This window comes from Triturus cristatus, chromosome 2_1 (assembly GCF_964204655.1).
Source record: "Triturus cristatus chromosome 2_1, aTriCri1.1, whole genome shotgun sequence".
Lineage (NCBI taxonomy): Eukaryota > Metazoa > Chordata > Amphibia > Caudata > Salamandridae > Triturus > Triturus cristatus.
Genome location: NC_140581.1, coordinates 985400070 through 985413557, shown reverse-complemented (window position 1 = coordinate 985413557; position 13488 = coordinate 985400070). Strand labels below are relative to the sequence as shown.

Sequence of the window (13488 nt, the reverse complement as noted above, 5' to 3'; positions counted from 1 at the left end):
ATTAGACGCCTGAGAGGTCCAAGACAATTTGATCAGAAAGTGATCAGACCAGGTTACTTGAAGGGGTTCAAAAGTGCAAATGGGAAAGTTAGAGCAGATCAAATCTAAGGTATGCCCTCCCTGATGTGTAGGGGCATTAACCCATTGAGTGAGTTGGGTGATGTTCAAGGAGTCATAAAGCTCCTTGGTGTCCCACCTCTCCAAGCAATCGGTATGGATGTTGAAATCACCAAGGAGAAGAAACTTAGAGAAGTGCAATATTTGAGGAACAACAATTTCATCAAGAGCTTTAAGAAAATCTCCGGGGGGGCCAGGAGGTCGGTAGATCACCATGCCGCCCAACGTAAAATGCGGCGAGATAATAATGGAGAAATCCTAAGCGCTTCGCCTCCACCAACTGTGGTGACCTTGCCCCTCCGGAGAGCCCACTTGTCTCTAAACACAACGGCAACACCCCCCCCCCCCCCTTCCTGTTTTACGATCGGCCCTGGAAATCATTTATCCCCTTCGAATTGCAAATTCAATGGTAGGATTGGAGAACTCATTGAACCAAGTTTATGTGATAAAAAGTAGGTCCAATTGTACATCTGAAAGCAATTCATATATTTCCTGGGCGTGTTTCACCACAGAACGTGCATTTATTAGTGCAGCCTGAATGGTGTGCTCTATTGTGGGGTTAGCTGTTCTGGGACCCGGAAATTTGGGATTAGTCCCATTAGTGTGTAGATGGAAATTACAGGTATTACAGGTAAGATACAAATCATCTTTAAAAACCCATCCACCAGCACACTTATCACCGCTATAGCGCAGCGCATGCAGATCCTTGTGGCTGTAGATAGGACCGAAGCCGGTCACCTTTGCAAGCAGACCGGCAGCATGGCTGGCACTGGACGCTCCCAGGGCGCAGACGGGCTTGCCTTAGGCGTGCCCGCTGCGCGCGTCCGCGCAGCGTGCTTATTTGAAAGCATTCCCCGGTGGTAACTAGAGCGCTGCCTGCCAAAGATGGCGGCCTCTATTGTCGATCAAAGCCCACCCGGAAGAGTAGTATGAGAGTGCTCCTCTAAGGTAACTTGTGCATGAAATAGAGCAGATAACAGATGTCTGCTCAGTTTAAAGTGGTTTTCGTTTTCCACTTAACAAAATTAGGCAGAATACAGATTCAAAAATCAATTTTAAAATAGCAGCAATGGCGAAAATAATAGCAATTAAACAAGGCTAAAATCACAGTAAGATCATGGACACAATAAACAATTAGTTAAAATTGCTAAAAACTCGGTTCTGCTTTGCAAACGAACGCTCAAGTTAGACACAGTGCATTCCCCCACTTCAAGCAGTTTCTAATGGCACTGGCGTCCGCGCAGCGCGCCTATTTGAAAGCATTCCCCGGTGGTAACTAGAGCGCTGCCTGCCAAAGATGGTGGCCTCTATTGTCGATCAAAGCCCACTCGGAAGAGTAGTAGGAGAGTGCTCCTATATATAAAATATATGTATTTATTTTTAAACACTCTCTACTAACCTCTTTATGAAGTTAGAGAGCAAGGCACACAATAATACAGTTCTAAAAACGACAGAAAATAGCACAATATACAATGGGCCCTAGGGGTGGATCAAACCATATATTAAGCAAGTGGTATAAGAACCACGACTGGACTAGACACAGTGTCTAGAGCACGTAGAATCACTGGGACCCCAAGGAACCACCCAAGGTAGTGACACAGGAGACCCACGGGGATGCGTGCAGTGTGAGGACACAGGCGCGAGCCCCGTACTATTCTATGGGAAAGTCGCGGTTGGAATTTTTGAAGTTAAGGACACTTAGGAGAGGACTTTGAGCAAACCCCTTTAGACTTAGGGGGTTCTAGGGCCAGCACCCACGGGAGCACCGGAGTACTCGAGTTACCTCATCCAGGGAAGCCGGGTGCATAGGTGTCAAATGGTGTTGGGATTCGTCGTTGATTTCAATGGCAACCTGCTGCAAAGTGCTGTTGCCGGGAAGGAGAGAAGTGTCCGGTATGATCTAAGCCTGGATCGAAGATCAGAAGAACCTGAAAGCAGAGGGGACAAAGTCTGGTTCACTTGCCAGTGAACAGGGGCACGATAGACGAATGCCCACCGATGTCGGGTGTTTCAGGTGCGAAGAGGTGAAGCTTGACTCTGCAGCCACGAGGACCAGGAGGTGTCAACGACCACCAGGAGCTGGATTTGAACTGTCCCACGAAGGATGTCGAGTGCTGCGGTGTCGGTGCCCGGATTGGACCCAACAAGCCTTGGCAACAGCAACCCACGCAGTAAGAGAAAAGATGCTTCGGTGTGGACCAGCAAGGTCCTGGGGACTCCCCAAGTGATGGAGAGTCAGGGCACATCTAGAGCAACCAGGTAAGCCCAATTAGAAGTAAAGTTGCCTTCACAGAGTCCCACCAGTCGACGGGCCAGGGATCGCGTAGGGACCTCGAGAGAAAACACAAAGGGCCAGCTCACAGAACACTCGTGGATTGCAAGCTGGCAATCTTTGGTGCAAATGCTGCTCGGGGACAGGGCTGCAAGTAACCCAAAGCTCAGCTGCAGGAGTCGCTGGAAAGCTGATGCTTCTGCAAATGGTTGCGATGTCCAGGGGTTCGGGTTGCACGGTCTTCCACGAGGTATACAGGCCTCAGAATTGCTGAGAGCACAGATCGACCTCAGAGACCATGGAAACCTACCTCCTGTGTTGCAAAATTCTTCGGAGTCCAGCGGGAGCTTCGGAGATGCAAACCGGACAGATACGTCTTTGGTGCCTGCCTTGCAGGGGAGTAACTCCTTTACTCCAAGGGAGATTCTTCAGTCATCTAGTTCAATGTAGATCATCGAAGTTCCAGGATTCAGTATCAGTTTCGTCCAGGTGTAATCTAAAGTCCTGTAGTCAGGGGTTCCTTCTTTATACCCAAGGAAGGGGTTGGACATACTCTGGGGACCCACCTATGGGAGGGTCAGGAAAGAGGGGTGGCTACACCCATTTCCTTTGTCTAGTTTCGCGCCAGAGCAGGGGCTGGTAGCCCCTGCAACCGGTTTCAACTGGACTATGCACAGGGACACCAAATGTGCCCCCAATGCTGAACTTCAAAGCACTCTTGGAGTGCACCCACCCAGCCCAAATACACTAAAGCCTATCTGGGAGGTGGTGACACCTCCCTGTGACAGGAAACCTATTGTCCAGGCCTCCCCTGCTGGAGTTTCGTCCAGCAGGAGGGCAGACTCGTGTCTGTGGCTGGCAGCATCCATTTTGTGATGCCAGGGCTTTGTTAGCTGGTACCGGGCATACCGGTGCTGTCATGTCTCTCCCTCTAGAAGGGTGGGATCATACGCCCACACCAGTTACTGGTGTGGGGGTATGATTTCAAGATGTTTGACACCAAACACGACATGTTTCCGTGCAGCAATCCCAAAGTTAGCATTTACCATTTGGTTATAATGCACTTAAGAGTATATGGTCTGGCAGCATCACAAACAACCCCGGAATAAAAGTTCCGAAGGCTGCAGAGGGGCTCTGCTCATGCATGGGCACCCTCTCACATAAAACCCAGCACCCTGCCTTCAGGATTAGTAAGGCCTGCCATAGGGGTGACTGATAGGTTTATATGTGCAGTGATATGGAGAGAAATAGTGAACCTATATCTCAGTAAGGGGTGCATGCACCGCCTTACCCAGGCTGCAGTAGCAGACTTGTGGTGTCATTTTGGAAGGCTTCACAGGGGTGGCATAATACATGCTGCAGCCCCTGATAGGCCTCTGGGGTACCTATGCCCTGGGTACATAGTATACCATATACTAGGGACTTATAAAGGTTCCCCAGAATCCAATCTGGAGTGTACCTAAAGTACTTGTAATCAATTTAAGGGAGAAAGCAGATAGGCTGGGGTCCTGAATAGCTGGTTCCCCGCCAGACTAAGTCGAAAACCAGCAAAACACCAGGAAAAAAGTGGGGGCAACCATGCAGTCAGATTCCACCTTCCCACAGCAACCCTACAACCCAAATATGTGAGTGCTAGATCAGGTCATCTGGACCTCACCAACACACTAGAGAAGAGATTTGTGGGCCAGGTAGCACCCTTCAACCTCACAGCTCTACTGATTTTGGCTACCCCTTTGACAAGACTGCAAGGCCAGAAACTGTCCTCCTGCTGGCCAAAATGACAACACCTGTGTGCTTGTCCCAATAGGTAAGTTCCAGGGTCACATCACTCACTGATGGTTGGACAAGATTTAAGTTCCTATGCAACTGTCACATATAATCAAAAAAGAGTTATGGGATATATTGAATGTGATAACAAAAAATCAGCTTTGACTCTCCTCCATACCCTCAATCCTAGAACTCTCTGCAGAGCCAGAGCCCTTGTACAGTGATCAGAGAGACATCTGGCAGGTGCAAAATGTGAATATCTTACAACCGGATAACAGTTTTATCTAGATTTTAATCAATGTAGTTGTGTCAACGGAATAATCATTAAATCAGAATAGAGAAGGTTGTGTTGATTGACATACACACATTCAGAAGAGCGTCTCCTTGAAACCCCATAGAAAGTCCACTAAACTTTCCATGGTATTGCCAGTTACAGATTAATGCCTCTCCCAACAAAAGTGGTATGGGGACATTCAACAGATGAGAGAGCACACAGCCATGACTAGCCAGTTCCCACACTAGCAGGCTTCTCCCAAAACAAACAAAGGAGGTGAGTGTGTGCCATATAATTCTGTGCCAAATATCAGCCAGGAGGAACTTCAAAAATTATGCTTTGGCCGCTCAACCCAAAACAATGTTACTGAGAACCATTATTACTGTGCATATATCAACAAATGACTGACGTCTTCAATACCCATGACCTTGACTGTAATTTAAGCTTCTCTTATTTGCCTGTCTCCATTCCCACTTCAGTGGCATCTCAGGGGGGGCAAAGCTTTGTGACCTCTAAGAATGTTTTGCGCAACCTAATGCTCCCCATCAATTTATATGTCAACAGAAAAATAATTTTGATTCACGGTAACTACTGCATCCTTACATCCCTGTGCGATAGTTTTGACAGGCTGAACGTTCTTGACCATGCACAAAAATTGTGACCTTGTGGCGTCTTATGCAACAGGCCTGTCTGTCCAAACTCTAGTCTCCTGAAGCTGTCAAACTCAAGCCAGCATAACCAGGCCAAGATTCCCTAAGGTCTAGGCTAAGCACGGCCGCCAACCCACAATGAGCTTTTACTTCCACCTGCAACTGGGCACCCTGGCTGGTCTGACACCAAGAAACAAGCCTGGGCGTGAATCCCAAACGTCTTGACCCCTTTGGCAATTGGGCTCTACTACATCCTCTTTTGTACTCTGCAGCCCTAGAGGCACCTGTTCTGAAGAAGGAACACACAAGACTGTGCCCTAAAAGCCTTATGTCAGCAACTTCTAATATCTCATAGTTCACTACCTCTGGCAAGTATTGCTTATTCCATTATTTTATCGATAGCCTGCCTGTGGACCCTACTTTGCAGATTAATGATCCATTTCTCACCTTCCTGGTGTCCCTTGAGGTCAATTGCCATCCCTTCAAATAAGAACCAATGAATGCATCCCACTCTCATGGTCTAACCAGGCCTTGATGGTTTACTTCATGGTTCCTGGCAGCCTCCTACATTCCGGAAATGCAAACAAGTTCTGCTGGTGTAGTAATCTGTCCATTGTACACTCTGATTCTACTTGGAGTTTCTCTATGATAAGTATACTCATTGGATGTTCTTTGGCAATGATATTGAGCTTATTCAAACTTTTTACATGTGCCTTGAATGTTTCAGACCACATCAAATGCTATAGGCTGTAGATGAAAAATTCTGAATATTTTCTTTTGATATACAAATTTGATTGATTTTTGAAAACGAACAACAAGTCACGTAGGTGTTTCCAAATACACAGCCGATTGTGACAAATACATCCACAATTAGTTGCAGGCCCAGCATTTCAATCAATTCAACATATACAAGAATACATAAACATAGAAAGTGCTTCGTGCTCACTCAGTTCCAGTGATGACTCCCGTAGCACCAAGCCATTTATCCCAAACCTTTGCATGTTTAGTAAAACATCCCTTAGCCTCATACACAGGTTTTTCTTGTTGCCTGCACCAGTCTACTCCGCACCTCCATAAATTCAACAATGGTGCCCTGGGGATCTTCCAATGTTCAGCGATATCCCTCTTGGCTACTGCCAGAGAAGTTCCCATCATGGCTCTGGCCACCCTATAAACCCCAACACCATCATCCACCCCTAAAAAGAATCCACAAAAGGGGAGAGTTTCAACATCAAGTCTAATACATACGACAACTCTGACACCACCCCCTCCCAATAAGAGGAGATGACAGGACCATACCATATGAAAGAAGTCTGCAGGTGTATATGAATATCGGCAGCAGGCAGGTTCAGTCATTAGGCTTGCACGGAACCACCTGACAGGAGCATGGTAAGCACACTGGAGGTAATAGGTTTGCACCAAACGAAGTTTGGATGAAATTGTGACCATCCTAGGTGCCATCAGCGCATTGCGCTAATTATCATCCTGTAGAGACCCTATCTATTCCTTACAACGAGTCTTGAGGGCATCTAATGATGCAGGTGTGTTGAGGATCAAGGGACTATAGATCTGAGACACCCCTCCCTTGCCTAGGGGCCCCCATTGATATTTTGGCCTCTATGAGGCTAAACTCTGGAATGGTCTTGCCCAAGAGAAGGTGGGTACGCAGCACATGTCGCAGCTGCAAAAAGTTATGGAATTGCGAAGTAGAGAGTAAATAGGCCTCTTGGAGATCCTGAAAGAAGACCATATGTGAGCCTGCTCAAACGTCCCCCAGAAGCGTGAAACTGATGGTGTCCCAACGGCCATACCCCTCAAGCAACGTCACCTCACCCAACCACGTACCATGCCATAGCAGAGTATGTTATGTGAGTGTCTTCCACCACCCTGTGTGTTTCTGGACCGCCCCCCAACTCCTGAATATCATATAGGTCACCTCCGGTATTGTGCTTGGTATGGTAGTACCATAGAGCAATGCCACAAGATTGGGAAATCCTATTGTAGCACGTTCCCACCGGTATGCAGGATCTGACCAGCCTCCGGTGAGCCAATCATTAACAACCAAGAGGTGAGTGGCCAGATAATATAAGTATAAGTTAACCATCCCAAGACATCCCTTATATGGGGAGCACTGACAAGTAGAAAAGGCCAAGTGTGCTCTGGAGTTATGCCAAAGTAAGGAGATGGCCAGTGAATCCACCTCTCTGAACTTTGATAGTTTGGGTAACATTGTGGAGAAGATATAAGAATCTATTCGACACAATCATTTTATATAAGGTGATCCGCCCCATATCATCCAGTGGTAGTGTCTGCCACTTCTGAAGATGGAATATAATCGTGCGTGTAAGAGGGGTAACATTCAGAGACCAGGTCAGTTCCGGCATAAGAGCCACCTGTATGCTCAAGTAGAGGAAACTTAGGCGACGGATTGGAATGTCAGTTTGCCAGTCAAAGCAGTCACGCGCAGGCACCAAGACCGACTTAGCTGGATTAATGGTCAGTCCAGGAGCCTCCGCGAACAATTGTAGGAGATGAAGGCAAGAAATCAGATTCTAATGACTAGTTTTCGGAAAGTGAAACCACATGGTAGTCTACTTGCATCACTTGCTTGCAGGATCCACAACAGCAGCTGCAGATCATCCTTCGGGAAAGCTTTGGAGGTTTGCATATACAGCAATTTGAGGGCTATCTTTTGCTGAGTAGACGAAATACAGTGTGGTATGCAAGCAAGAAGCAGCAAGAACCAGAGTTACATAAAGTGTGAGTGAAAGTACATAGCGACAATAAATCAAAAAAGAATACAAATGAGACTGTACATAAAAGTTCTGAGGTGGTTGAGGAAGAGAGATGTAAGGATGGGGAGAGTCAAAGCACAGTTTTCCGCAAAGTAGATATGTATAGATTTACATGAGGAGTGTAGTGTAACAAAGGTCCATGACTCAGGCAAACTATGGAGTGGCAGGAGGCAGCGGACAGATGGAGGGTGGGGTCGAATCATAGGGCGGGGGCATGGTCAAGTCCTCAGTGCGAGAAGAATTTGTTGGAGAGAAAATGTTTTGCTTCTTTCCTGAAGAGGGATGTGGATGGGTTGCATCTGACCTCAGTAGGGAAAGAGTTCCAAATGTTTAGGGCCATTCCAGAGAAGGATCAGTTGTAGGTTTTCTTTTTTTTAAATATTTTTGTGGCTAGAGAAGTAAGGTGCTCGTACTTCTGGAGGATCTGTTTCCGCCCGAAAGGGTCAGTTTCTGGGACAAGTAGGAAGGGGTATTATGTTGCAGCGTTTTATGGGTCATGCAAGCAATTTTGAAGTGCATCCTGGTCTTAAATGGTAGCCAATTCAGAGCTCGAAGATCAGGGGTGATGTGATCACTTTTTTTGGAACTCATGATGAGCCCGGCTGCCACATTAAGTGTAGCCTTAGGGAATGCAAGTGAAGTTTTCGGGAAGCCCAATAGAGTAGCCCTACCCTAGTCTTGTTTTGAAAGCACAAGTGCATGAGTTGCAGATGTGAGGTCGGCCACGGGGAGGAAAGGTTTTAGTTTCCTAAGGATATTCACGTGATGGTTAGCTCCTCTAGCGACGGTGCTGCTGTCTTTTTTTGTTGCATGGTGGGGTGTTTGTCTAGAGTAATACCAAGGGATTTGGCAGAGTCTACAACGTGTGGGGTGCAGAGAGAAGGGAGAACAATTCTTTGGCGTTAAAGATGGTAGTAGGCAGTGCGATCAGTAAGAATTCAGTTTTAAGGGCATTGAGTTTGAGGTGATTGTGAGGCATCCATTGTTGAGCTAGTATTAAGGTGTTAGTAAGGGTGTGGATGTCCCAGGGGGAGGTTATTGTCATGTAAAGTTGGATGTCATCAGCAGAGATACAGTAGGGGATGTAGGAGCATTTGAGAATATCTGTTAGGGAGCTCCATGTAGAGGTTGAGCAATGTCAGGGTGTGTATAGAGCCTTGGGGGACGCCCAGCGATAAGAGGCCCAGCTCGGATAGAGTGTGATTAATTAGGAAGCATTGCAAACTGTTGGATAGAAAGGAGGAGAACCATTTTAGCACAGTGCCCGAGGTCGAGCAGGGTAGCATGGTTGATGGTGTCAAAGGCTGCTGACAGATCTAGTAGCTTCAAAAGGCAGGATTTATGCAGGTCAGGCGAGTGCAAGACATTGTCCACAATGAGGACCATAGCAGTTTTGGTGATGTGACCCCAACAGACCAGATTGCCACTGGTCTAAAAGTGTGATGGCGGAGCTGTAAGTGCACACATTTTTGTAGGAGTTTGGCCAGAGTAGGGATGTTGGAGATGAGGTGGTAGTTGTTGCGGTCAGAATGTTTGGAGTTGTTTTTTGTTAAGATAGGGTCAACCTGACCAATTTTGTGGCAGTTAGGAAGATAGCCTTGGGTGAGAGAGGTATTGATTATCTTAGAACACAGTGAGCTTAGGAGGTGAATGGACTCATTTAGGAGTGTGAGGGGAGGGGATCAATGAAACGGTTAGAGTATTTCAAGGAGGTCAAAAGATTTAGAGTGCCAATCTCATTGAGGGTTATGAAGCTAGATCAGGTGGCGTCATTTTTGGGAGAGATGAGCCGAATATACGGGTGAGTTTCGTGGCCCGGGGTGTAGGAAGGGGTTGGGGCGGAAGATGATTGAGGGCGGTCTAGCTGACGTTAGTGATTAGCGACGTTTTCTCAGTGAAAAAGGAGGCAAATGATTCACAGTTAGGGGTTGCTTTGTTGTTGGTGGAAGCAAGATCGCTTTTAAGGGCAGATTGGTTTATAATAATTTCGAACAATTTCTTAGGTCTATTAGTAACAGTGTCTATTTGGTTATAAAAAAACGTTGCTTTGCAGTCCCTAATGTGCCTGTTGTAGGTGACGAGTCTTTGATGCAGGAGTCTGAGGTTGGCCACGGAGGGTGTGTCTGAAATTGTTCAGTGTGATTGTGGAGCTGGTGAGATATTGAATTTCTTTACCCAGACCAAGGTTGTTAGAACTACTACTTCTGGTCTTATGTTATTGCAGAATTACTCAATTTATTGAATGCTTGTACGATTTACAACATGCTATTGGTAGACCTGGTCCCTAAGAATGTCGAGAGTGTGAGCTGTTGTAAAAACTAAGCTGGTAAGTCATTGGAGCGTAAGGAAAGGATATTTTGAGGACCCCTTTATCCAGCATGGACATGAATATGAAAATAGGCCCTGATTACGATGTCGGACGGACTTCTGTCCATCCCCCATCGTCTCAGGGATGGGGACCACATATGGCATTACAATGCGGCCGCCACCACGGCAGCCGCAAGTGCCATGTTTTCCATTGCAGCAGGTGCTGCTGGCTGCAGCACCCGCTGCAATGGAAAACATGCACGGTTTGCATTTCCTTGCACTATGTTGCAGGCACCACGCGGTGCCTGCCACATGGTGCAGGATTGCCCCCCCAGTGCAAAACTGGAGTGCCCCTGCTTAAGGGGGGCACGATATGGGTGCCCAAAGTCCATCCCCTCCAGCCTGTCCATGGCGGGTGAACCGCTATAGAAAGGCTGGCGATGATGGACCATCGTAATCCCTATGGCGGTGCCTGGTAGGCACTGCTACCATTACAGGGAATGGGAGGCCCTCCGCTGCACCGGCAGGCACAAGGAGCCCGTCAGATGCGTGGTGGTCAGAGTTTCCGACCGCCACGGTACCGCCAGCCATAATAATATGGCGGCGGAAAATGGCCTCACGATGGCGGTGAACCCGCCACCGACAGCCTATCGGTGGCGGGTTCACCACCATCGTAATGACACCCATAGTTACTAATTACCCATTGCATAGAGGCTCAAAGCCGCTTACTTTTATTTCACTTAATCACACCACTGTTTATCAACATGAAGTGTGTCTCCTTTCCTCAAAGATAGGAGTGCTGTCCTTGGCCACAGGCTTAAGCCCCCGTTGATAACTCTTCAAGCCCCCTATAGGCATTGCCCCACAGTTTAAAAACCAGTATCCTATAAGCTGGACCCCAGCCATTGACCACACCCTGCTATCTTCTTTCTCAGCTTTCATGTACAAGTGTGTCATTGCTTGGCAGAGTGGCACTTCCTGCACTTTACCCAGTTCAGCGTCTGATCTGTATATCCTTTTCCTAAGCTTGTAAATCAAGTATAGTAAAGTGCTTTGTTGCTCAGTTTGATTAAATATCCTGTTATTCCTCATGTATGACTGTGTAGTTTAAATGATAACACACCACTGGCTAGGAATAATGATAATTAATAACACCTGTATCATCACCTCATGTTTATGGAGTTGGAAGCCAACATAAATAATGTTATTTTTTCCTTCTCTTCTAGTTCTTGGCGAAAATATTGGCCAAAAAGGAAGCATCAAATTTAGGGGACAGGAGTTCACGAGCCTCTGCAAGCTCTTCAAAAAGAAGTTCTTGGTACAGATCCCAATCTGCCTCCACACATGAAGAGAGCCTTATTAATTAGCATATCTTGTACGGATTCACTGCTATGTATTATTATGATTAATAAAGAGTGGTCTTCGTTATTGTGGAACTTGTCAAAACTGGGCTGCATTCATATCTCTTTCTGTCTTTTTCTGAAGGTGCATCAGTCTAAATTGTGCTTGCCGTCAACATTTCTAATTCTCTATTTCGTGAGCCCCCCCCCCCCCCCCCCCCCTCCTAGATTTATATTTTTGGGGGAACCACTGATACTTAAGGTTTTCGCACATTGTGCCAGCAGGTTCTCAGCTGGTGGCTTGCAAATGTTCTTCAACTTTATCAGCATAGATTTGTAGAGCTATTAATTGTCTTTTTGTTGCCAGTTATCAAAGCATCCTTAGATAGGATGCTTCATCTGTGTTTTACTCAACACATACCAGTACAGAAACATTTTAAGACACCTATTCGTTGGTAATGCAATATCTGTTTCTTTTTTCAGTTTAAAAATGCTTTATTTGAGAAAGTAATGAAAAAAGCAAAACAAAGAGACATTGACCAATACAACTGATATTAACAAAGCTGAATTAAAAGTACAATAGGCCAATACCATCTAATCTATAGATCAAAAGAGAAAACATTTTATAGATAAACCAAAAAGCATTTTTTAAGAGTTTATGTGTAAGACGGGAAGGAAAGGAAAAAAAGAAAAGAAGGAGGAAGAAAGAAAAGAAAACAGAGAAAAGGAGGAAAAGAAAAGGAGACATTATAAAAGAGGTAGGGAGCAAATATGGCAAATAGAACAAACAGATAAGAAAATCAGAAATAGATTATCAGTTGAGTATAGGAAAATAAGCAATATAAGAGATATGATAAGGAGGACAGAGCAAAAAATCACTTATGGAGGTTTGAAATTCTCAGAGGATAAATGTGAAGTGCGCTTCGAAGCCATGCGATCAAGGTGCGTTGTGAGGGGCAACCAAAACAAATCTCTACTAAGAGAGGGAGTGGAGAAGGCAGCAAAGCGCACATCAAGCCTATGGTGATGACAAAGAGAGTTCCACCAGCACTTTATGGATAGATTATTGAGAGATTTCCAGTTATAGGCTATGTGTTGAAATGCCAAAGCAAGCATAAGGTCTAATAGACCAGAACAGTCTGAGGGGATATCCAAAGAATCAGAGAGACTGCCTAAGAAAAGAAGAGGAATAGAGTAGGGGACAGAGATAGAGAATAGGCGAGAAGCATAGGACCAAACCTCATTCCAAAGTTTAACAACAGGGGGGAAGAGAAAGAAAAGGTGAAGAAGGTCAGCATTAGAGGATCCGCATGTCCAACAATTAGCGCCATGAGTAGGAGAAAAGCGAGAAACAGAAACTGGGGAGAGATATAATCTGTGGTATAGAAAAAACAAGGATTGAGTCAGGGAGGCAGAGCGGGAAATCTTGAAGGATCTGGACCAAATTTTATCCCAAAGAGTAACCGACCAGTCACACTCTAGATCTAACTCCCAAGCACGTTCCAACTTAAATTTAGAGCGGCTCGGAGAAGGGGACGAGAAAGATTTATAAATAAGAGAGGCTTTGGGAAGAGTGAACAAAATTTGAAGGAGGGGAGGTTGGGAGATAGGAGATGACGACGAGGGTAGGGAATAGTAAACATCGAGAATAAGAGTCATAAGAACAGTGAACTTGTGCCAGAAAGATTGAGGACAATGAAATAAGAGACGAAACCGAGGAAATGAGCATGGAAGAAACCCATCAAAGAGCTGTTTAACCCATATAAGACCCTTTGTTCTCCAAGAAGACCAATAAATAGGCCTATTGTTGAGGAGGATAAGTGAATTGTACCAAATAGGGGTTTCTAAAAAGGATTCGCGAGTAATAGGAGTAGAACGGACCAAGGAATTTAGAAGGGAGAAGGTATATTTGAATAAAGGAAGAGAAGTGGACGAATTCTTGGCAGAGAAATGAATGATTTCAAGA

The 13488-nt window shown here is 45.8% G+C and overlaps 1 protein-coding gene across 1 annotated transcript in view; it reads left to right on the top strand.

The window, feature by feature from the left end:
• LOC146866168 (protein FAM47E-like) overlaps positions 1-11618 on the top strand; it is a 194884-nt gene extending 183266 nt beyond the window's left edge. The window contains exon 8 of the mRNA XM_085634284.1: positions 11409-11618. Coding sequence (XP_085490410.1) covers positions 11409-11549 — 141 coding nt within the window. The 3' untranslated portion in view covers positions 11550-11618. The remainder of the gene's footprint in view (positions 1-11408) is intronic.
• The last annotated feature ends 1870 nt before the right edge of the window (positions 11619-13488 follow it).